Below are 26,503 nucleotides of genomic sequence, written 5' to 3' on the forward strand. Positions count from 1 at the left end.
GAATCCTGGAACCATCGCTTATCTCTATAACCAACAATTTCAACCAGAACAATGGCTTCTATAACATAGCTGAACCACTTGCCAAGAAACTTCTTCATCGCTATCCCACATAAGAACATAGAACACTGCAGAAGGTCTACTCACAACTTGTCCATTACCCCTGCCAAGCTACCCAAGATTTTAGACTATATAACCCCACCCGGTAGATCATCAGATGCAGCATTCTCCACCTGACCTCAACATTCTGAACCTGACTATAAATACTCACGTACCTTCCACCCCAGGGTGACTACCGCCCACGGGATGGGTATGGGGTGACTATCGCCCACAGGATGGGTATGGGGTGACTGCCGCCCACAGGATGGGTATGGGGTGACTACCACCCACAGGATGGGTATTTTGTGACTACCGCCCACAGGATGGGTATGGGGTGACTACCACCCACAGGATAGGTATGGGGTGACTACCGCCCACAGGATGGGTATGGGGTGACTTTCGCCCACAGGATGGGTATGGGGTGACTACCACCCACAGGATGGGTATTGGGTGACTACCACCCACAGGATGGGTATGGGGTGACTACCACCCACAGGATGGGTATTTTGTGACTTCCGCCCACAGGATGGGTATTGGGTGACTACCGCCCACAGGATGGATATGGGGTGACTACCACCCACAGGATGGGTATGGGGTGACTTTCGCCCACAGGATGGGTATGGGGTGACTACCACCCACAGGATGGGTATTGAGTGACTACCGCCCACAGGATGGGTATGGGGTGACTACCACCCACAGGATGGGTATTGGGTGACTACCGCTCACAGGATGGGTATTGGGTGACTACCGCCCACAGGATGGGTATGGGGTGACTACCTCCCACAGGATGGGTATGGGGTGACTACTACCTCAAGATGGGTATTGGGTGACTACTACCTCTGGATGGGTATTGGGTGACTACCACCCACAGGATGGGCATTGGGTGACTACCGCTCACAGGATGGGTATGGGGTGACTACCACCCACAGGATGGGTATGGGGTGACTACCTCCCACAGGATGGGTATGGGATGACTACCACCCACAGGATGGGTATGGGATGACTACCACCCACAGGAGGGGCATGGGATGACTACCACCCACAGGAGGGGTATGGTGTGTATAATAATTTAAACTGACCTAACACCCCCTCCTCTCCCAACCAGACACCCCCCTGTCCCCCTCCCCTCCCCCTCCTCACCCCCATCTCGCACCTTTCTCATGGCCATGCGTATTTCCCAAGTAACATTAACTGCAGTTCTGCTGTAGCCAGAATCCTTAGCGGAAATACTTGGTAATATCCAGCTGCCCATACTGTAAGTCTGCCAACTCAAGTTGTGTGATGGAATATGACTGGGAAACATAGCTAACTTTTGTTCTCACTATCTATTATAGTGAGAACACCCACTGAGAACATCACACTAATAAACGCTGCCGACGGTAGTGAAGACAAGACACAGGGTTTAGAACACACTTGTCAGCACAGTGCTTCACTCTTGTCCAAATTGAAAGTTATTATTCATCTTGTGTCGTACATTATTGTTTAAAAAACACTGTTAGTATTTTCGGTGATGTGACTTATATTGACGAAGGTACCTAATTAGCATTATTTGTTGAATGGTTATATGAGAGAGAGAAAGAGAGAGACAGAATGGTTCGTGCTGCTGAGTGATGCACTTATCCCTCAGGCTTCTTCCAGCCCAACAGCTAGAGCTGATCCCTCGAAAACTCAAACTGGAACTAAGTCATAGTAAACATTGAGGACCCGTATAAACAGAATAATAACATCAGCCTTGGTAACAGATACCAACAAATTGATTTAGAAACACACATCAGCAAACACTAGGACATATATAGTGGCCCGGTGGCTACAGCTCCCGCTTCACACACGGAGGGCCCGGGTTCGATTCCCGGCGGGTGGAAAAATTTCGACACGTTTCCTTACACCTGTTGTCCTGTTCACCTAGCAGCAAATAGGTACCTGGGTGTTAGTCGACTGGTGTGGGTCGCATCCTGGGGGACAAGATTAAGGACCCCAATGGAAATAAGTTAGACAGTCCTCGATGACGCACTGACTTTCTTGGGTTATCCTGGGTGGCTAACCCTCCGGGGTTAAAAATCCGAACGAAATCTTATCTTATCTTATCTTATATTAAAAATCATTTCTATCATGGGATCTTGAGAAGTGATCAGGGTCGCAGGGGCGAAACGTCTTCTAATAAATATGACTTAGTGTTTGCTGACATGTCTTTTTAAAGCAGCAGTTGAGGTTACGTTTTCCATCTTATAAGTGGGATTCATGAAGACTCGTTCAAACAGTCTACCTCATAAGTAGGACGCACTGTTGAGTACGCAGCACCACTGTGCAACTCATACTTAGTAAATAAAAGTGAAACTGGAGAGTGCAAGTTAGAGCATCAAGACTGCTACCTGAACTGACGGAAATGAGGCACGGTAAAAAATGAGATTAGGCTGGGTTGGGCCAGTAGGCCTACCACAGTGCTCCTCCATTCTTATGTTCTTATGTCACTGGAGGAGCGAAAAACAAGGAGGGATACTAGACCTTGTACTGGAAGAGTGAAGAACAAAGAGATGTACTGGAGTGAAGAACAAGGAAGGATACTAGACCTTGTACTTTAGGAGTGAAGAACAAGGAGGGATACTGTAGCTAAGAACATGGAGGGGGACTGTACGTAAGAACATGGAGGGGGACTGTAGGTAAGAACATGGAGGGGGACTGTACGTAAGAACATGGAGGGGGACTGTACGTAAGAACATGGAGGGGGACTGTAGGTAAGAACATGGAGGGGTACTGTAGCTAAGAACATGGAGGGGGACTGTAGGTAAGAACATGGAGGGGACTGTAGGTAAGAACATGGAGGGGGACTGTAGGTAAGAACATGGAGGGGAACTGTAGGTAAGAACATGGAGGGGTACTGTAGGTAAGAACATGGAGGGGTACTGTAGGTAAGAACGTGGAGGGGACTGTAGGTAAGAACATGGAGGGGGACTGTAGGTAAGAACATGGAGGGGTACTGTAGGTAAGAACATGGAGGGGTACTGTAGGTAAGAACATGGAGGGGTACTGTAGGTAAGAACGTGGAGGGGACTGTAGGTAAGAACATGGAGGGGGACTGTAGGTAAGAACATGGAGGGGGACTGTAGGTAAGAACATGGAGGGGTACTGTAGGTAAGAACATGGAGGGGTACTGTAGGTAAGAACATGGAGGGGTACTGTAGGTAAGAACATGGAGGGGTACTGTAGGTAAGAACATGGAGGGTACTGTAGGTAAGAACATGGAGGGGACTGTAGGTAAGAACATGGAGGAGACTGTAGGTAAGAACATGGAGGGGGACTGTAGGTAAGAACATGGAGGGGGACTGTAGGTAAGAACATGGAGGGGTACTGTAGGTAAGAACGTGGAGGGGACTGTAGGTAAGAACATGGAGGGGGACTGTAGGTAAGAACATGGAGGGGGACTGTAGGTAAGAACATGGAGGGGTACTGTAGGTAAGAACGTGGAGGGGACTGTAGGTAAGAACATGGAGGGGGACTGTAGGTAAGAACATGGAGGGGGACTGTAGGTAAGAACATGGAGGGGTACTGTAGGTAAGAACATGGAGGGGTACTGTAGGTAAGAACATGGAGGGGTACTGTAGGTAAGAACATGGAGGGGTACTGTAGGTAAGAACATGGAGGGGACTGTAGGTAAGAACATGGAGGGGGACTGTAGGTAAGAACATGGAGGGGGACTGTAGGTAAGAACATGGAGGGGGACTGTAGGTAAGAACATGGAGGGGACTGTAGGTAATAACATGGAGGGGGACTGTAGGTAAGAACATGGAGGGGGACTGTAGGTAAGAACATGGAGGGGGACTGTAGGTAAGAACATGGAGGGGGACTGTAGGTAAGAACATGGAGGGGGAATGTAGCTAAGAACATGGAGGGGGACTGTAGATAAAAACATGGAGGGGGACTGTAGGTAAGAACATGGAGGGGGACTGTAGGTAAGAACATGGAGGGGGACTGTAGGTAAGAACATGGAGGGGGACTGTAGGTAAGAACATGGAGGGGGACTGTAGGTAAGAACATGGAGGGGGACTGTAGGTAAGAACATGGAGGGGGACTGTAGGTAAGAACATGGAGGGGTACTGTAGGTAAGAACATGGAGGGGTACTGTACCTAAGAGCATGGAGGGGGACTGTAGGTAAGAATATGGAGGGGTACTGTAGGTAAGAACATGGAGGGGTACTGTAGGTAAGAACATGGAGGGGTACTGTAGGTAAGAACATGGAGGGGTACTTTAGGTAAGAACATGGAGGGGGACTGTAGGTAAGAACATGGACGGGGACTGTAGGTAAGAACATGGAGGGGGACTGTAGGTAAGAACATGGAGGGGGACTGTAGGTAAGAACATGGAGGGGTACTGTAGGTAATAACATGGAGGGGACTGTAGGTAAGAACATTGAGGGGTACTGTAGGTAAGAACATGGAGGGAACTGTAGGTAAGAACATGGAGGGGTACTGTAGGTAAGAACATGGAGGGTACTGTAGGTAAGAACATGGAGGGGTACTGTAGGTAAGAACATGGAGCGGTACTGTAGGTAAGAACATGGAGTGGGACTGTAGGTAAGAACATGGAGGGGACTGTAGGTAAGAACATGGAGGGGTACTGTAGGTAAGAACATGGAGGGGACTGTAGGTAAGAACATGGAGGGGTACTGTAGGTAAGAACATGGAGGGTACTGTAGGTAAGAACATGGAGGGGTACTGTAGGTAAGAACATGGAGCGGTACTGTAGGTAAGAACATGGAGGGGGACTGTAGGTAAGAACATGGAGGGGTACTGTAGGTAAGAACATGGAGGGTACTGTAGGTAAGAACATGGAGGGGTACTGTAGGTAAAAACATGGAGGGGTACTGTAGGTAAGAACATCGAGGGGGACTGTAAGAACATGGAGGGGTACTGTAGGTAAGAACATGGAGGGGTACTGTAGGTAAGAACATGGAGGGGACTGTAGGTAAGAACATGGAGGGGTACTGTAGGTAAGAACATGGAGGGTACTGTAGGTAAGAACATGGAGGGGTACTGTAGGTAAGAACATGGAGGGGTACTGTAGGTAAGAACATGGAGGGGTACTGTAGGTAAGAACATGGAGGGGTACTGTAGGTAAGAACATGGAAGGGTACTGTAGGTAAGAACATGGAGGTGTACTGTAGGTAAGAACATGGAGGGGGACTGTAGGTAAGAACATGGAGGGGTACTGTAGGTAAGAACATGGAGGGTACTGTAGGTAAGAACATGGAGGGGTACTGTAGGTAAGAACATGGAGGGGTACTGTAGGTAAGAACATGGAGGGGTACTGTAAGTAAGAACATGGAGGGGTACTGTAGGTAAGAACATGGAGGGGTACTGTAGGTAAGAACATGGAGGGGTACTGTAGGTAAGAACATGGAGGGGGACTGTAGGTAAGAACATGGAGGGGTACTGTAGGTAAGAACATGGAGGGGTACTGTAGGTAAGAACATGGAGGGGGACTGTAGGTAAGAACATGGAGGGGGACTCTAGGTAAGAACCTGGAGGGGGACTCTAGGTCAGAACATGGCGGGGTACTGTAGGTGAGAACATGGGGGTTACTGTAGGTAAGAACATGGAGGGGGACTGTAGGTAAGCACATGTAGGGGTACTGTAGGTAAGAACATGGAGGGGGACTGTAGGTAAGAACATGGAGGGGGACTGTAGGTAAGAACATGGAGGGGTACTTTAGGTAAGAACATGGAGGGGTACTGTAGCTAAGAGCATGGAGGGGGACTGTAGGTAAGAATATGGAGGGGTACTGTAGGTAAGAACATGGAGGGGTACTGTAGGTAAGAACATGGAGGGGTACTCTAGGTAAGAACATGGAGGGGTACTTTAGGTAAGAACATGGAGGGGGACTGTAGGTAAGAACATGGACGGGGACTGTAGGCAAGAACATGGAGGGGGACTGTAGGTAAGAACATGGAGGGGGACTGTATGTAAGAACATGGAGGGGTACTGTAGGTAAGAACATGGAGGGGACTGTAGGTAAGAACATGGAGGGGTACTGTAGGTAAGAACATGGAGGGGACTGTAGGTAAGAACATGGAGGGGTACTGTAGGTAAGAACATGGAGGGTACTGTAGGTAAGAACATAGAGGGGTACTGTAGGTAAGAACATGGAGCGGTACTGTAGGTAAGAACATGGAGTGGGACTAGGTAAGAACATGGAGGGGACTGTAGGTAAGAACATGGAGGGGTACTGTAGGTAAGAACATGGAGGGGACTGTAGGTAAGAACATGGAGGGGTACTGTAGGTAAGAACATGGAGTGTACTGTAAGTAAGAACATGGAGGGGTACTGTAGGTAAGAACATGGAGCGGTACTGTAGGTAAGAACATGGAGGGGGACTGTAGGTAAGAACATGGAGGGGTACTGTAGGTAAGAACATGGAGGGTACTGTAGGTAAGAACATGGATGGGTACTGTAGGTAAAAACATGGAGGGGTACTGTAGGTAAGAACATCGAGGGGGACTGTAAGAACATGGAGGGGTACTGTAGGTAAGAACATGGAGGGGTACTGTAGGTAAGAACATGGAGGGGACTGTAGGTAAGAACATGGAGGGGTACTGTAGGTAAGAACATGGAGGGTACTGTAGGTAAGAACATGGAGGGGTACTGTAGGTAAGAACATGGAGGGGTACTGTAGGTAAGAACATGGAGGGGTACTGTAGGTAAGAACATGGAGGGGTACTGTAGGTAAGAACATGGAGGGGTACTGTAGGTAAGAACATGGAGGGGTACTGTAGGTAAGAACATGGAGGGGTACTGTAGGTAAGAACATGGAGGGGTACTGTAGGTAAGAACATGGAGGGGTACTGTAGGTAAGAACATGGAGGGGGACTGTAGGTAAGAACATGGAGGGGTGCTGTAGGTAAGAACATGGAGGGGGACTGTAGGTAAGAACATGGAGGGGGACTCTAGGTAAGAACATGGAGGGGGACTCTAGGTAAGAACATGGAGGGGGACTGTAGGTAAGAACATGGGGGTTACTGTAGGTAAGAACATGGAGGGGGACTGTAGGTAAGAACATGTAGGGGTACTGTAGGTAAGAACATGGAGGGGGACTGTAGGTAAGAACATGGAGGGGGACTGTAGGTAAGAGCATGGAGGGGTACTGTAGCTAAGAACATGGAGGGGGACTGTAGGTAAGAACATGGAGGGGGACTGTAGGTAAGAACATGGAGGGGTACTCTAGCTAAGAACATGGAGGAGGACTGTAGGTAAGAACATGTAGGGGTACTGTAGGTAAGAACATATAGGGGTACTGTAGGTAAGAACATGGAGGGGGACTGTAGGTAAGAACATGTAGGGGTACTGTAGGTAAGAACATGTAGGGGTACTGTAGGTAAGAACATGTAGGGGTACTGTAGGTAAGAACATGGAGGGGGACTGTAGGTAAGAACATGTAGGGGTACTGTAGGTAAGAACATGGAGGGGGACTGTAGGTAAGAACATGGAGGGGGACTGTAGGTAAGAACATGGAGGGGACTGTAGGTAAGAACATGGAGGGGAACTGTAGGTAAGAACATGGAGGGGTACTGTAGGTAAGAACATGGAGGGGTACTGTAGGTAAGAACATGGAGGGGGACTGTAGGTAAGAACATGGAGGGGTACTGTAGGTAAGAACATGGAGAGGAATATCGTAACATAAATGCCACAGGAAGTAGTGTAGATAAGAAACATTCTGTACCAAAGGTGTAACAAGACACACGAGGTTGACAGTTACACAACACAGCCTCAGGAATTTTAGGAAATATTCGACGTCAGAGTATTAAACTAGTTGAGAGGGGTGAACACTGGCACAGTGGTGAACACTGGTACAGTGGTGAACACTGAAACAGTGGTGAACACTGACACAGTGGTGAACACTGGCACCGTGGTGAACACTGACACAGCGGTGAACACTGAAACAGTGGTGAATACTGACACAGTGGTGAACACTGGCACCGTGGTGAACACTGACACAGTGGTTAACACTGACACTGTGGTGGACACTGGCACAGTGGTGAACACTGGCACAGTGGTGAACAATGACACTGTGGTGAATACTGACACAGTGGTGAACACTGGCACAGTTTTGAACACTGGCACAGTGGTGAACACTGGCACAGTGGTGAACACTGACACAGTGGTGAACACTGGCACAGTGGTGAACACTGACACAGTGGTGAACACTGGCACAGTGGTGAACACTGACACAGTGGTGAATACTGACACAGTGGTGAATACTGACACAGTGGTGAACACTGGCACAGTTTTGAACACTGGCACAGTGGTGAACATTGGCACAGTGGTGAACAATGACACTGGTGAACACTGGCACAGTGGTGAACACTGGCACAGTGGTGAACACTGACACAGTGGTGAATACTGACACAGTGGTGAACACTGGCACAGTTTTGAACACTGGTACAGTGGTGAACACTGACACAGTGGTGAACACTGACAGTGGTGAACACTGACACAGTGGTGAACACTATCACAGTTTTGAACACTGGTACAATGGTGAACACTGACACAGTGGTGAACACTGACAGTGGTGAACACTGACACAGTGGTGAACACTGACACAGTGGTGAACACTGACACAGTGGGAGCAAACTCCATACAGGGGGTTAGAATCTACTCTTCTTACTAGTCTCAGTCACATTGACCAGTCGCTTGAAGGAGAGTTGGGACCCACACTTGGTGTCTCGGTTCATCCAGCAGTTAGTCGGCTGGTGTGGGGTTGCATCCTGGGGGACACGATTGAAGGACCACAGTGGAAGTATGACTTGCTTGGGTTATCCTGGGTGGCTAACCCTCCGGGTTAAAAATCCGTAAAAGTTTATGTAGTGAATATAAATAAAGCTTACATTATCTTAGCTTATCTTAGCTGTTGTATGATAATCACGTCTGTCTCGTCACTATAATAAAGTGGCGAGTCAGTTTCCCTGTCTCCTAATATCATGTTCATTTTTCCACTATAATCTATCTCGTCCATAATTACTATCACATTTCTTGTGTCAGCTTTCGTAAGGTGAGCTCTAAGATCTGTCCTTAATTCATGCTGTGAAAAGTCATACCATGAATTAAGGAAATATCTTAGACGTCACTTTACGATAACAAAGTAAATGGGATAGTAATTATGGACAAGGTTGATTATAGTGGAAAAATTAACATGTTATTAGAAGTCCAGGGAAGTTAGGTGCCCCTTAAAGCAGGTTTTATTTACTGCAGTAATATACGGTTCCTATATATGCTAGTTTATGTATTCCCATCCTCTTGATTTGTCTCCTTAATCTTTATTTTGTTCTTAATAATTATTAGTTTGTTCTAGTACCTTTAATTCTCTCTCATGTTTCTTATCTTCTAGTACCTTTAATTCTCTCTCATGTTTCTTATCTTCTAGTACCTTTAATTCTCTCTCATGTTTCTTATCTTCTAGTACCTTTAATTCTCTCTCATGTTTCTTATCTTCTAGTACCTTTAATTCTCTCTCATGTTTCTTATCTTCCCGCTCCTCCTCCTCTAGTTCTTTCTGTTCTTTTTTTTCTCCATTAAGTAGCTTCTCTTCTTGTTCCTTCATATATTTCCGTGTTCGTACTCGCCTTCCCTATTGTTGGTTGTACTTCAGCAGGTGATGATGGCGGCCATCATTGTGGTGAGTCTCGGGAGAGTACACAAACAACACTTGTATAGAGCATTGTTCACCGTCTCACGACATCCACAACTTTTAAAAGAAACACAGCGCTATTTCTTTTATTTAGCAATATTTGATATATCAGCAATGTGCTGCTGCTCTGTTTTATATGCTAGTTACATGGTGTGAACATCAGCTGGATGTTTCTCTCGTCACATTCCATCAAACACCATGGCTTCCATACGGTGTGGAAATGTGTCAATCTCAGCTGATAGATTTCAACGCGACTTCAGTAGGACGGTGAAGATAATCAGATATTTCAGAAAAAGTCAGTATTAGGTCAAGAGTCACAGTATCAGTGTTGTACTAGTAGTTGTAAATGGTAATACCAGTAAATGTCACATGAGAATCTAAGAAAGAAGGAATATAACAACTGGCTTACTGGCCCATACTTGACACATCCTTCTCAAATCCATCCCTTCTTACAGTATGTAGACCAAACTAAATGTGAACTTTGCCAGGTAGACAGTTGTCACACCTTACGTCAGTACGTTGGAAATAAATGGTATAAAATACCGACACAATGGCAATATAAACACAAATGCAGTATAATGTGATCCTTTATTGACTACGTTTCGCCCACACAGTGGGCTTTTTCAAGTCACAAACAGAACTGTTTGTGACTTGAAAAAGCCCACTGTGTGGGCGAAACGTAGTCAATAAAGGATCACATTATACTGCATTTGTGTTTATATTGCCACGTCAGTACGTGCTAGAATGCGATAAAATAAATGAATTCAGAGACGATTCGCTCAGAAATGTTCAAAAAAGGTCAAAGTGTTTTATTCTCAGTGGTATATTACCAACCATTCCGGAAAAATAACCTGACTTTGCCCACCGTAAATGACGCATAACTTATTAAACTTTTTTAAAGTATACCTTGCTAAAATATAAGGTAATATAAGGTAATATAAGGTAATATATTTCTTACTTTATGTCTGCATAAGTTACTCATTACAGTTGTATCCAGATATAAAAATTACTACATTACCACTGTAACTTATCTGTCAGAGTTTTCCAGCCCAGTCCTTGGATCCATTATGTACCTCTGTAATGTTGAGGTACAGTCCCTGGACCCATTATTTACCTCTGTAATGTTGAGGTACAGTCCCTGGACCCATTATATGCCTCTGTAATGTTGATGTATAGTCCCTGGACCCATTAGGTGCCTCTGTAATGTTGAGGTACAGTCCTTGGACCAATTATTTACCTCTGTAATGTTGAGGTACAGTCCCTGGACCCATTATATGCCTCTGTAATGTTGATGTATAGTCCCTGGACCCATTAGGTGCCTCTGTAATGTTGAGGTACAGTCCCTGGACCCATTATTTACCTCTGTAATGTTGAGGTACAGTCCCTGGACCCATTATATGCCACTGTAATGTTGATGTATAGTCCCTGGACCCATTAGGTGCCTCTGTAATGTTGAGGTACAGTCCCTGGACCAATTATTTACCTCTGTAATGTTGAGGTACAGTCCCTGGACCCATTATGTGCCTCTGTAATGTTGATGTATAGTCCCTGGACCCATTAGGTGCCTCTAATGTTGAGGTACAGTCCCTGGACCAATTATTTACCTCTGTAATGTTGAGGTACAGTCTCTGGACCCATTATGTGCCTCTGTAATGTTGATGTATAGTCCCTGGACCCATTAGGTGCCTCTGTAATGTTGAGGTACAGTCCCTGGACCAATTATTTACCTCTGTAATGTTGAGGTACAGTCCCTGGACCCATTATGTGCCTCTGTAATGTTGATGTATAGTCCCTGGACCCATTAGGTACCTCTGTAATGTTGAGGTACAGTCCCTGGACCCATTATTTACCTCTGTAATGTTGAGGTACAGTCCCTGGACCCATTAGGTACCTCTAATGTTGAGGTATAGTCCCTGGACCCATTAGGTACCTCTGTAATGTTGAGGTACAGTCCCTGGACCCATTAGGTACCTCTAATGTTGAGGTATAGTCCCTGGACCCATTAGGTACCTCTAATGTTGAGGTATAGTCCCTGGACCCATTAGGTACCTCTGTAATGTTGAGGTATAGTGCCTGGACCCATCAGGTGCCTCTGTAATCTTTCAACTACGGCCCACAGGGTGAGTATGGGGTGCTTCGTAAAGATATTAAACCAGAAACTGACTCATCATTGCTGAATAAAAGGTTATCGGGTTTGATCCCAGGAAAAGGAGTGTATATTCAACTATTTAGATCATTATGCGAATCTTCACGTGAGCTGAAAATTGGTATTAAAAATGTGTAATTGTTTTGTTGCAGTGAGCTGGGGACGATGTTACCAGCGGCTGGGGGAGAGTACGCTTATATCCTGTACGCCTTCGGTGGACTACCAGCTTTTCTCACCCTGTGGGTTAATGTTCTGGTGATCAGACCTGCAGCCCAGGCTGTAGTCTCACTCACTTTTGCGGAGTACGCACTCTCACTCACCTTCCCTCACTGTGATCCACCCAGAGTGGCTGTCACCATCCTGGCTGCTGCTGCACTATGTAAGTATCAGCTATGTTTTTATTAATAGATATCTGTTCCAGCAGTGTGATTTTACATTATTCTGCATGCTGAATATACTGTGAACACAGTGCTGCTGCTGCTGCTGCTGCTGCTGCTGCTGCTGCTGCTGCTTCAACTATCCTGTATGATAGTTACATGGTACTGCTACACCCATCAACTATCCTGTATGATAGTTACATGGTACTGCTACACCCATCAACTATCCTGTATGATAGTTACATGGTACTGCTACACCCATCAACTATCCTGTATGATAGTTACATGGTACTGCTACACTCAACAACTATCCTGTATGATAGTTACATGGTACTGCTACACCCATCAACTATCCTGTATGATAGTTACATGGTACTGCTACACCCATCAACTATCCTGTATGATAGTTACATGGTACTGCTACACCCATCAACTATCCTGTATGAGAGTTACGTGGTACTGCTACACCCATCAACTATCCTGTATGATAGTTACATGGTACTGCTACACTCAACAACTATCCTGTATGATAGTTACGTGGTACTGCTACACCCATCAACTATCCTGTATGAGAGTTACGTGGTACTGCTACACCCATCAACTATCCTGTATGAGAGTTACATGGTACTGCTACACCCATCAACTATCCTGTATGAGAGTTACATGGTACTGCTACACTCATCAATTATCCTGTATGATAGTTACATGGTACAATACTACACCCATCAACTATCCTGTATGATAGTTACATGGTACTACACTACACCCATCAACTATCCTGTATGATAGTTACATGGTACTGCTACACTCATCAACTATCCTGTATGATAGTTACATGGTACTACACTACACCCATCAACTATCCTGTATGATAGTTACATGGTACTGCTACACTCATCAATTATCCTGTATGATAGTTACATGGTACAATACTACACCCATCAACTATCCTGTATGATAGTTACATGGTACTACACTACACCCATCAACTATCCTGTATGATAGTTACATGGTACTGCTACACCCATCAACTATCCTGTATGAGAGTTACATGGTACTGCTACACCCATCAACTATCCTGTATGATAGTTACATGGTACTGCTACACTCATCAACTATCCTGTATGAGAGTTACATGGTACTGCTACACCCATCAACTATCCTGTATGATAGTTACATGGTACTGCTACACTCATCAACTATCCTGTATGAGAGTTACATGGTACTGCTACACCCATCAACTATCCTGTATGATAGTTACATGGTACTGCTACACCCATCAACTATCCTGTATGATAGTTACATGGTACTGCTACACTCATCAACTATCCTGTATGATAGTTACATGGTACTGTTACACCCATCAACTATCCTGTATGATAGTTACATGGTACTGCTACACCCATCAACTATCCTGTATGATAGTTACATGGTACTGCTACACCCATCAACTATCCTGTATGATAGTTACATGGTACTGCTACACTCATCAACTATCCTGTATGATAGTTACATGGTACTGCTACACCCATCAACTATCCTGTATGATAGTTACATGGTACTGCTACACTCATCAACTATCCTGTATGATAGTTACATGGTACTGCTACACCCATCAACTATCCTGTATGATAGTTACATGGTACTGCTACACCCATCAACTATCCTGTATGATAGTTACATGGTACTGCTACACCCATCAACTATCCTGTATGATAGTTACATGGTACTGCTACACTCATCAACTATCCTGTATGATAGTTACATGGTACTGCTACACCCATCAACTATCCTGTATGATAGTTACATGGTACTGCTACACCCATCAACTATCCTGTATGATAGTTACATGGTACTGCTACACCCATCAACTATCCTGTATGATAGTTACATGGTACTGCTACACTCATCAACTATCCTGTATGATAGTTACATGGTACTGCTACACCCATCAACTATCCTGTATGATAGTTACATGGTACTGCTACACTCATCAACTATCCTGTATGATAGTTACATGGTACTGCTACACCCATCAACTATCCTGTATGATAGTTACATGGTACTGCTACACTCATCAACTATCCTGTATGATAGTTACATGGTACTGCTACACCCATCAACTATCCTGTATGAGAGTTACGTGGTACTACTACACTCATCAACTATCCTGTATGATAGTTACATGGTACTGCTACACCCATCAACTATCCTGTATGATAGTTACGTGGTACTGCTACACCCATCAACTATCCTGTATGAGAGTTACGTGGTACTGCTACACCCATCAACTATCCTGTATGAGAGTTACGTGGTACTGCTACACCCATCAACTATCCTGTATGAGAGTTACTTGGTACTGCTACACTCATCAACTATCCTGTATGATAGTTACATGGTACTGCTACACCCATCAACTATCCTGTATGAGAGTTACGTGGTACTGCTACACCCATCAACTATCCTGTATGAGAGTTACGTGGTACTGCTACACCCATCAACTATCCTGTATGAGAGTTACGTGGTACTGCTACACCCATCAACTATCCTGTATGATAGTTACATGGTACTGCTACACCCATCAACTATCCTGTATGATAGTTACATGGTACTGCTACACCCATCAACTATCCTGTATGATAGTTACACGGTACTGCTACACCCATCAACTATCCTGTATGATAGTTACATGGTACTGCTACACCCACCAACTATCCTGTATGATAGTTACATGGTACTGCTACACCCATCAACTATCCTGTATGATAGTTACGTGGTACTGCTACATCCATCAACTATCCTGTATGAGAGTTACGTGGTACTGCTACACCCATCAACTATCCTGTATGATAGTTACATGGTACTGCTACACCCATCAACTATCCTGTATGATAGTTACGTGGTACTGCTACATCCATCAACTATCCTGTATGAGAGTTACGTGGTACTGCTACACCCATCAACTATCCTGTATGATAGTTACATGGTACTGCTACACTCATCAACTATCCTGTATGATAGTTACATGGTACTACTACACCCATCAACTATCCTGTATGATAGTTACATGGTACTGCTACACCCATCAACTATCCTGTATGATAGTTACATGGTACTGCTACACCCATCAACTATCCTGTATGATAGTTACATGGTACTGCTACACTCATCAACTATCCTGTATGATAGTTACATGGTACTGTTACACCCATCAACTATCCTGTATGATAGTTACATGGTACTGCTACACCCATCAACTATCCTGTATGATAGTTACATGGTACTGCTACACCCATCAACTATCCTGTATGATAGTTACATGGTACTGCTACACTCATCAACTATCCTGTATGATAGTTACATGGTACTGCTACACCCATCAACTATCCTGTATGATAGTTACATGGTACTGCTACACTCATCAACTATCCTGTATGATAGTTACATGGTACTGCTACACCCATCAACTATCCTGTATGATAGTTACATGGTACTGCTACACCCATCAACTATCCTGTATGATAGTTACATGGTACTGCTACACCCATCAACTATCCTGTATGATAGTTACATGGTACTGCTACACTCATCAACTATCCTGTATGATAGTTACATGGTACTGCTACACCCATCAACTATCCTGTATGATAGTTACATGGTACTGCTACACCCATCAACTATCCTGTATGATAGTTACATGGTACTGCTACACCCATCAACTATCCTGTATGATAGTTACATGGTACTGCTACACTCATCAACTATCCTGTATGATAGTTACATGGTACTGCTACACCCATCAACTATCCTGTATGATAGTTACATGGTACTGCTACACTCATCAACTATCCTGTATGATAGTTACATGGTACTGCTACACCCATCAACTATCCTGTATGATAGTTACATGGTACTGCTACACTCATCAACTATCCTGTATGATAGTTACATGGTACTGCTACACCCATCAACTATCCTGTATGAGAGTTACGTGGTACTACTACACTCATCAACTATCCTGTATGATAGTTACATGGTACTGCTACACCCATCAACTATCCTGTATGATAGTTACGTGGTACTGCTACACCCATCAACTATCCTGTATGAGAGTTACGTGGTACTGCTACACCCATCAACTATCCTGTATGAGAGTTACGTGGTACTGCTACACCCATCAACTATCCTGTATGAGAGTTACTTGGTACTGCTACACTCATCAACTATCCTGTATGATAGTTACATGGTACTGCTACACCCATCAACTATCCTGTATGAGAGTTACGTGGTACTGCTACACCCATCAACTATCCTGTATGAGAGTTACGTGGTACTGCTACACCCATCAACTATCCTGTATGAGAGTTACGTGGTACTGCTACACCCATCAACTATCCTGTATGATAGTTACATGGTACTGCTACACCCATCAACTATCCTGTATGATAGTTACATGGTACTGCTACACCCATCAACTATCCTGTATGATAGTTACACGGTACTGCTACACCCATCAACTATCCTGTATGATAGTTACATGGTACTGCTACACCCACCAACTATCCTGTATGATAGTTACATGGTACTGCTACACCCATCAACTATCCTGTATGATAGTTACGTGGTACTGCTACATCCATCAACTATCCTGTATGAGAGTTACGTGGTACTGCTACACCCATCAACTATCCTGTATGATAGTTACATGGTACTGCTACACCCATCAACTATCCTGTATGATAGTTACGTGGTACTGCTACATCCATCAACTATCCTGTATGAGAGTTACGTGGTACTGCTACACCCATCAACTATCCTGTATGATAGTTACATGGTACTGCTACACTCATCAACTATCCTGTATGATAGTTACATGGTACTACTACACTCATCAACTATCCTGTATGATAGTTACATTGTACTGCTACACCCATCAACTATCCTGTATGATAGTTACATGGTACTGCTACACCCATCAACTATCCTGTATGATAGTTATATGGTACTGCTACACCCATCAACTATCCTGTATGATAGTTACATTGTACTGCTACACCCATCAACTACTTTATATGATAATTAAACAAAGCAAACAAAACAATATTGATTTCTTCAGTATACAGAATGTAGTTTAGATGTAATAAAATATTGTTAAGTACTAAAGAGAGCCGCTAGCATGGTGTAGTGTTCTTTTATGTAGTAAGTTTACCTTCGTTACACCAGTTTTACTTCTTACAATTTTCTTGTCTAATAAAATAGGTGTAAATTGTTTAGAATTACCCAGTAAAGTCAAATAAAGTGGTTTATTTCTTCTGGATAGTTTGCTCTGGTAGGTACGTGTAATATTCTTGTAGGTAAGCGTGTTGCTGTAGTGTGGTTGCTAGGTAAGTTGACCTGTATGATACTTGAGCCGCCACCGTCTAGACCACAGACCTGGGATGGTCTGTCTCGGTTACTTGTCTAGGTGTGTGTGTGTGTGTGTGTGTGTGTGTGTGTGTGTGTGTGTGTGCTGGGGACGAGCTGCAGCTCTAGGGTTTCGTCTTGTACTCACAACTTTTTTAAGATCCTCTGCTCAAGATGTCTCACACAGCAGTTGCTAATTCCTGGGTATCTTATCACCCCCTTCCCCCTCTTTTATTAAGCACAGTGGAAATAAGTAACTTCGGCTTTTTGGGGGGATTATTCTAGGCAATTTATGTATGATAATTGTACTTATGTGTACCTGTGCCTAAATAAACTTACCTTTTCTTTACCTTCTCTCCCTTTTACTATGTATTTTCCCTCTTCATTTTTGTGGTTGTTACATGTACACTTCCTGATGTTCGTTCTCTCCCTCCTTCCTCACCACGGGATATATGAATAATGAAGTCATCCGCTTAGTACCCTCCCTGGCGGCAGGTAACAGCCGGGGAGAGATGGACGGAGGGAAGGAAAGGTGGTAGGGAATCAAGGAAGAGATTGAGGGAGGTGGTAGTGAGGTAAGCTGGTTGAGGTTTTCAAGAAGGACGTCTGGGGATCATAACAAGATTATTTTGCCACGGATACTTCACTCCTTGGTTTAAAAAGACACGTCAGCAAACACCTGTCTTCAGGGTGTTCCGGGGATCAACGCCCCCGCTGCCAATTCCTTGACCAGGACATATTAGAAAACGTATGGGTCCTGGGACCTTGATCAAGACGTGATCAAGGTCCTAATAAATATGTCCTAGTGTTTGTTCACGTGTCTTTTTAAATCAGTTTGTTGGTTTATAGGACCTCACTCCTTGCCAACTTGTCAGTCTTCAAGGCGGGTCCCTCTGTGCTGCTAAACGACTCTATATTCAAGGAATTTAATCTACGCCATGTTCCTTTTCAAATCACTTGTTCTCTCTAGGCTGGAATACTGCTGTACATTAACATCTCCATTCAAAGCAGGTGAAATTGCAGATCTAGAGTGTACAGAGATCCTTTACTGCACGTATAAGTTCTGTCAAGCACCTTAACTACTGGGAACGCTTGGAAGCACTTGACTTGTACTCGTTGGAACGCAGGAGGGAGAGATATATCATAATCTACACTTGGAAAATCCTGGAAGGAATGGTCCCAAATCTGCACACAGAAATCACTCCCTACGAAAGTAAAAGTCTGGGCAGGCGATGCAAAATACCCCCAGTTAAAAGTAGAGGCGCCATTGGTACACTAAGAGAAAACACCATAAGTGTCCGGGGCCCAAGACTGTTCAACAGCCTCCCATCAAACATTAGGGGAATTACCAATAAACCCCTGGCTGCCTTCAAGAGAGAGCTGGACAGATACCTAAAGTCAGTGCCGGATCAGCCGGGCTGTGGCTCGTACGTTGGACTGCGTGCGGCCAGCAGTAACAGCCTAGTTGATCAGGCCCTGATCCACCGGGAGGCCTGGTGATGGACCGGGCCGCGGGGGCGTTCATCCCAGGAATAATCTCCAGGTAACGCCATCCCCCTTTTAATTGACTCAAACCTGGCTACCTCTCATTCCTCACACACTGTATAACTCCTTTCAAGTTATTGCATGCTAGATGTGTTTATAATCACTACATGATATATAAGTCCTCTTTTCTAGTTAGGAAATTACTTGTCAGAATCCCACCGACACTTTACTGTCAGTGTGGCTTCACCTCCAATATTGTCAGCAGGCAGCTAGTGGCGTCACCTTTCTCCTCTGTACAAGAGGGGAGTGAGAGGGTGGGAGAGGGGAGTGAGAGAGTGGGAGAGGGGAGTGAGAGAGTGGGAGAGGGGAGTGAGAGAGTGGGAAAGGGGAGTGAGAGAGTGGGAGAGGGGAGTGGGAGTGGGGAGTGAGCGAGTGGGAGAGGGGAGTGGGAGAGTGGGAGAGGGGAGTGAGAGAGTGGGAGAGGGGAGTGAGAGGGTGGGAGAGGGGAGTGAAAGAGTGGGAGAGGGGAGTGAGAGAGTGGGAGAGGGGGGTGAGAGAGTGGGAGAGGGGAGTGAGAGAGTGGGAGAGGGGAGTGAGAGAGTGGGAGAGGGGAATGAGAGAGTGGGAGAGGGGAATGAGAGAGTGGGAGAGGGGAATGAGAGAGTGGGAGAGGGGAGTGAGAGAGTGGGAGAGGGGAGTGAGAGAGTGGGAGAGGGGAGTGAGAGAGTGGGAGAGGGGAGTGAGAGAGTGGGAGAGGGGAGTGAGAGGGTGGGAGAGGGGAGTGAAAGAGTGGGAGAGGGGAGTGAGAGAGGGCGAGAGGGGAGTGAGAGAGTGGGAGAGGGGAGTGAGAGAGTGGGAGAGGGGAGTGAGAGAGTGGGAGAGGGGAGTGAGAGAGTGGGAGAGGGGAGTGAGAGAGTGGGAGAGGGGAGTAAGAGAGTGGAAGAGGGGAGTGGGAGAGTGGGAGAGGGGAGTGAGAGAGTGGGAAAGGGGAGTGAGAGAGTGGGAGAGGGGAGTGAGAGAGTGGGAGAGGGGAGTGAGAGAGTGGGAGAGGGGAGTGGGAGAGTGGGAGAGGGGGGTGAGAGCAAAGGGACGAATGAATCATTGTGTAGGATGATGCAAAAGACTGTCTAATTCCTAAACGGTTTCAATTAACAGGAGCCACAATGGAAGTAAGTCAGTTCTGACTTATTTTGGGGTTACCTTAAATTCCACATGTGTTACTAAGTATGATAATTGCAATCACCTAAATTTGTATAACTGTACTCATGTATACCTGGAGAGAGTTTCAGGGGTCAACGCCCCCGAGGCCTCGTGGTGGATCAGGAACTCATCAGTCAGGCTGTTACTGCTAGCAACACGCAAACCTATGTACGAACCACACCCTGGCTGGTCAGGTACTGTCTTTAGGTGCCTGTCCAGCGCCTTGAAGACAGCCAGGGGTCTGTTGGTAATCCCCCTTATGTATGCTGGGATGCAGTTGAACAGTCTTGGTCACCTGACACTTATTGTGTTGTTTCTTAGCGTACTCGTGGCGCCCCTGCTTTTCATTGGGGGAATGTTGCATCTCCTGCCGAATCTTTTGCTTTCGTAGGAAGTGATTTTCATGTGCAGATTTGGGTCTAGTTCCTCTAGGATTTTCCAAGTGTATATTATCACGTACCTGTCTCGCCTGCGTTCCAGGGAGTACAAATCAAGGGACCTTAACTGTTCACAGTAATTTAGGTGCTTTATCGTACTTATACGTGCCATGAAAGCTCTCTTCACTCTCTCTAGGTCTGCAGTTTCGCCTGCCTTGAAAGGGGCCGTTAGTGCACAGCAATATTCCAACCTAGAAAGAACAAGTGATTTGAAGAGAAACATCATGGGGTGGGCATCCCTAGTTTTGAAGGTTCTCATTATCCATCCTATCATCTTCCTAGCAACTGTAGTAGATACATTGTTGTGATCTTTGAAAGTGAGATCCTCTGACATTTGTTTTATACCCTGATTCAGTTTTGGTTTCCTCGAGTTTTTCTTATCGGAGTAATTGAAATTTCTCTTCACTGAATTTCAGATTTTTTTTATGCGGCCCATTTAAAGATTTGGTTGATGTCCGCCTGGAGACGCAGTGTCTTCGATGAATGACACTGTCATGCAAATTCGGGTGTCATTGGCAAAGGAAGACACGGTGCTGTGGCTTACATCTCTGTCTGTGTTAGATATGAAGATGAGGAACAGGGTGGGAGCGAGCACTGTGCCTTGTGGAAGATGAGGAACAGGGTGGGAGCGAGCACTGTGCCTTGTGGAAGATGAGGAACAGGGTGGGAGCGAGCACTGTGCCTTGTGGAAGATGAGGAACAGGGTGGGAGCGAGTACTGTGCCCTGTGGAAGATGAGGAACAGGGTGGGAGCGAGCACTGTGCCTTGTGGAAGATGAGGAACAGGGTGGGAGCGAGTACTGTGCCCTGTGGAAGATGAGGAACAGGGTGGGAGCGAGCACTGTGCCTTGTGAAAGATGAGGAACAGGGTGGGAGCGAGCACTGTGCCTTGTGGAAGATGAGGAACAGGGTGGGAGCGAGCACTGTGCCTTGTGGAAGATGAGGAACAGGGTGGGAGCGAGCACTGTGCCGTGTGGAAGATGAGGAACAGGGTGGGAGCGAGCACTGTGCCTTGTGGAAGATGAGGAACAGGGTGGGAGCGAGCACTGTGCCCTGTGGAAGATGAGGAACAGGGTGGGAGCGAGCACTGTGCCCTGTGGAAGATGAGGAACAGGGTGGGAGCGAGCACTGTGCCCTGTGGAAGATGAGGAACAGGGTGGGAGCGAGCACTGTGCCTTGTGGAAGATGAGGAACAGGGTGGGAGCGAGCACTGTGCCTTGTGGAAGATGAGGAACAGGGTGGGAGCGAGCACTGTGCCCTGTGGAAGACAATTTTTCACTGTAACCACCTGGAGAGAGTTTCAGGGGTCAACGCCCCCGAGGCCTCGTGGTGGATCAGGGTCTGATCAATCAGTCTGTTACTGCTGGTTGCACGCAGACCTATGTACGAACCACAGACCGGCTGAACAGGTACTGACTTAAGGTGCTTATCCAGCGCCTTGAAGACAGCCAGAGGTCTGTTACTAATCCCCCTTATGTATGCTGGGAGGCAGTTGAACAGTCTTGGGCCCCTGACACTTACGTTGTCTCTTAGCGTACTCATGGCGCCCCTCCTTTTCATTGGGGGAATGTTGCATCTCCTGCCGAATCTTTTGCTTTCGTAGGAAGTGATTCCCGTGTGCAGATTTGGGTCTAGTTCCTCTAGGATTTTCCAAGTGTATATTATCACGTACCTGTCTCGCCTGCGTTCCAGGGAGTACAAATCAAGGGACCTTAACTGTTCACAGTAATTTAGGTGCTTTATCGTACTTATACGTGCCATGAAAGCTCTCTTCACTCTCTCTAGGTCTGCAGTTTCGCCTGCCTTGAAAGGGGCCGTTAGTGCACAGCAATATTCCAACCTAGAAAGAACAAGTGATTTGAAGAGAAACATCATGGGGTGGGCATCCCTAGTTTTGAAGGTTCTCATTATCCATCCTATCATCTTCCTAGCAACTGTAGTAGATACATTGTTGTGATCTTTGAAAGTGAGATCCTCTGACATTTGTTTTATACCCTGATTCAGTTTTGGTTTCCTCGAGTTTTTCTTATCGGAGTAATTGAAATTTCTCTTCACTGAATTTCAGATTTTTTTTATGCGGCCCATTTAAAGATTTGGTTGATGTCCGCCTGGAGACGCAGTGTCTTCGATGAATGACACTGTCATGCAAATTCGGGTGTCATTGGCAAAGGAAGACACGGTGCTGTGGCTTACATCTCTGTCTGTGTTAGATATGAAGATGAGGAACAGGGTGGGAGCGAGCACTGTGCCTTGTGGAAGATGAGGAACAGGGTGGGAGCGAGCACTGTGCCTTGTGGAAGATGAGGAACAGGGTGGGAGCGAGCACTGTGCCTTGTGGAAGATGAGGAACAGGGTGGGAGCGAGTACTGTGCCCTGTGGAAGATGAGGAACAGGGTGGGAGCGAGCACTGTGCCTTGTGGAAGATGAGGAACAGGGTGGGAGCGAGTACTGTGCCCTGTGGAAGATGAGGAACAGGGTGGGAGCGAGCACTGTGCCTTGTGAAAGATGAGGAACAGGGTGGGAGCGAGCACTGTGCCTTGTGGAAGATGAGGAACAGGGTGGGAGCGAGCACTGTGCCTTGTGGAAGATGAGGAACAGGGTGGGAGCGAGCACTGTGCCCTGTGGAAGATGAGGAACAGGGTGGGAGCGAGCACTGTGCCTTGTGGAAGATGAGGAACAGGGTGGGAGCGAGCACTGTGCCCTGTGGAAGATGAGGAACAGGGTGGGAGCGAGCACTGTGCCCTGTGGAAGATGAGGAACAGGGTGGGAGCGAGCACTGTGCCCTGTGGAAGATGAGGAACAGGGTGGGAGCGAGCACTGTGCCTTGTGGAAGATGAGGAACAGGGTGGGAGCGAGCACTGTGCCTTGTGGAAGATGAGGAACAGGGTGGGAGCGAGCACTGTGCCCTGTGGAAGACAATTTTTCACTGTAACCACCTGGAGAGAGTTTCAGGGGTCAACGCCCCCGAGGCCTCGTGGTGGATCAGGAACTCATCAATCAGGCTGTTACTGCTAGCAACACGCAAACCTATGTACGAACCACACCCTGGCTGGTCAGGTACTGTCTTTAGGTGCCTGTCCAGTGCCTTAAAGACAGCCAGGGGTCTATTAGTAATCCCCCTTATGTATGCTGGGAGGCAGTTGAACAGTCTTGGGCCCCTGACACTTATTGTGTTGTCCCTTAGCGTACTCGTGGCGCCCGTAGTTTTCATTGGGGGTATGTTGCATCTCCTTTTACTTTCGTAGGGAGTGATTTTCGTGTGCAGATTTGGGTCTAGTCTCAAGGATTTTCCAGCTGTATATTATCACGTACCTGTCTCGCCTGCGTTCCAGGGAGTACAAATCAAGGGACCTTAACTGTTCACAGTAATTTAGGTGCTTTATCGTACTTACACGTGCCATGAAAGTTCTCTTCACTCTCTCTAGGTCTGCAGTTTCGCCTGCCTTGAAAGGGGCCGTTAGTGCACAGCAATATTCCAACCTAGAAAGAACAAGTGATTTGAAGAGAAACATCATGGGGTGGGCATCCCTAGTTTTGAAGGTTCTCATTATCCATCCTATCATCTTCCTAGCAACTGTAGTAGATACATTGTTGTGATCTTTGAAAGTGAGATCCTCTGACATTTGTTTTATACCCTGATTCAGTTTTGGTTTCCTCGAGTTTTTCTTATCGGAGTAATTGAAATTTCTCTTCACTGAATTTCAGATTTTTTTTATGCGGCCCATTTAAAGATTTGGTTGATGTCCGCCTGGAGACGCAGTGTCTTCGATGAATGACACTGTCATGCAAATTCGGGTGTCATTGGCAAAGGAAGACACGGTGCTGTGGCTTACATCTCTGTCTGTGTTAGATATGAAGATGAGGAACAGGGTGGGAGCGAGCACTGTGCCTTGTGGAAGATGAGGAACAGGGTGGGAGCGAGCACTGTGCCTTGTGGAAGATGAGGAACAGGGTGGGAGCGAGCACTGTGCCTTGTGGAAGATGAGGAACAGGGTGGGAGCGAGTACTGTGCCCTGTGGAAGATGAGGAACAGGGTGGGAGCGAGCACTGTGCCTTGTGAAAGATGAGGAACAGGGTGGGAGCGAGCACTGTGCCCTGTGGAAGATGAGGAACAGGGTGGGAGCGAGCACTGTGCCTTGTGAAAGATGAGGAACAGGGTGGGAGCGAGCACTGTGCCTTGTGGAAGATGAGGAACAGGGTGGGAGCGAGCACTGTGCCCTGTGGAAGATGAGGAACAGGGTGGGAGCGAGCACTGTGCCTTGTGGAAGATGAGGAACAGGGTGGGAGCGAGCACTGTGCCCTGTGGAAGACAATTTTTCACTGTAACCGCCTCTGACTTTACTCTTTTTACTAATACTCTTTGTGTTCTATTTGTTGAGAAGCTATAGATCCATCTACCAACTTTTCCCATTATTCCTTTATCAGGCATTTTGTGTGCTATTACACCATGATCGCATTTGTCGAAGGCTTTCGTTAAGTCATTCTGTTTGTGTTCCAGCGCGCTCAAGACCATGTCATAGTGGTTCAGTAGTTGGGACAGGCAGGAGTGATGTGATCTATACTCATGGTGCCCTGGGTTGTGTAACTGATGGGTATCTAAGTGGAGGGCGATCATGTTTCTTAGAACCCTTTCAAATATTTTTGTGATGTGGGACGTTAATGCTACAAGTCTGTAATTCTTGCAATTACTTTACTGCCACCTTGTGAAGTGGGACTGTCTGTTGTTTTTGGTGTGTGGGATGACCCTGTGTCCATGCTCCTCTCCATAGAATGCTAGAAGATTCTATGAAGAATGCCTTTAGCATTCTGTAGTGTGTACTCTCCTGCTGTGTACTCACCTATTTGTACTCACCTATTTGTGGTTGCAGGGTCGAGTCCTAGCTCCTGGCCCCGCCTCTTCACCGGTTGCTACTAGGCCTCTCTCTCCCTGCTCCATGAGTTTTATCAAACCTCCTGTGTGTGTGTGTGTGTATGTGTGTGTGTGTGTGTGTGAGTGTGTGTGTGTGTGTGTGTGTGTGTGTGTGTGTGTGTGTGTGTGAGTGTGTGTGTGTGTGTGTGTGTGTCTGTGTGTGTGTGTGTGTGTGTGTGTGTGTATGTGTGTGTGTGTGTGTGTGAGTGTGTGTGTGTGTGTGTGTGTGTGTGTGTGTACTACCATTTGTACTACCTATTTGTGGTGCAGGGGTCGATTCATAGCCCTGGTCCCGCCTCTTCACTAATTGCTACTAGGTCCTCTCTCCCTGCTCCATGAGCTTTGATTACACTCCGTCTTAAAGCTATGTATGGTTCCTGCCTCCACTATCACTTCAGGCTATCTCACGGCTTGACTACTCTATGACTGAAGAAATACTTCCAACATCCCTTTGATTCATCTGAGTCTTCAACTCCAATTTGACCTCTGTGTCTGTGTCCCATCTCTGAACATCCGTCTTTGTCCACTCGTCTATTCCGGCAGTATTTTATATGTCGTTATCATGTCTCCTGACCCTCCTGGCCTCCAGTGTCGTCAGGCCGATTTCTCAACCTTCTTCGTAGGACAATCCCGTCAGCTCTGGGACTAGTCTTGTTGCAAACCTTTGCACTTTCTAATCTTGACGTGCTTGGACTAGGTGTGGATTCCAACCTGGTGCGCATACTCCAGTATGGGCCTGACGTAAATGGTATACAGAGTCTTCAACGAATCTACT

The 26,503-nt window shown here is 46.3% G+C and overlaps 1 protein-coding gene across 1 annotated transcript in view; it reads left to right on the forward strand.

Annotated features, from left to right (window-relative positions):
- The window catches only part of LOC128687116 (large neutral amino acids transporter small subunit 1), a 198,251-nt gene that overhangs the window by 14,077 nt on the left and 157,671 nt on the right, over nucleotides 1-26,503 (forward strand). Inside the window, exon 2 of the mRNA XM_070098339.1 lies at nucleotides 12,071-12,297. Coding sequence (XP_069954440.1) covers nucleotides 12,071-12,297 — 227 coding nt within the window. The remainder of the gene's footprint in view (nucleotides 1-12,070; nucleotides 12,298-26,503) is intronic.

Source organism: Cherax quadricarinatus, chromosome 62, assembly GCF_038502225.1.
Source record: "Cherax quadricarinatus isolate ZL_2023a chromosome 62, ASM3850222v1, whole genome shotgun sequence".
In the NCBI taxonomy this organism is placed as follows: Eukaryota; Metazoa; Arthropoda; class Malacostraca; order Decapoda; family Parastacidae; genus Cherax; species Cherax quadricarinatus.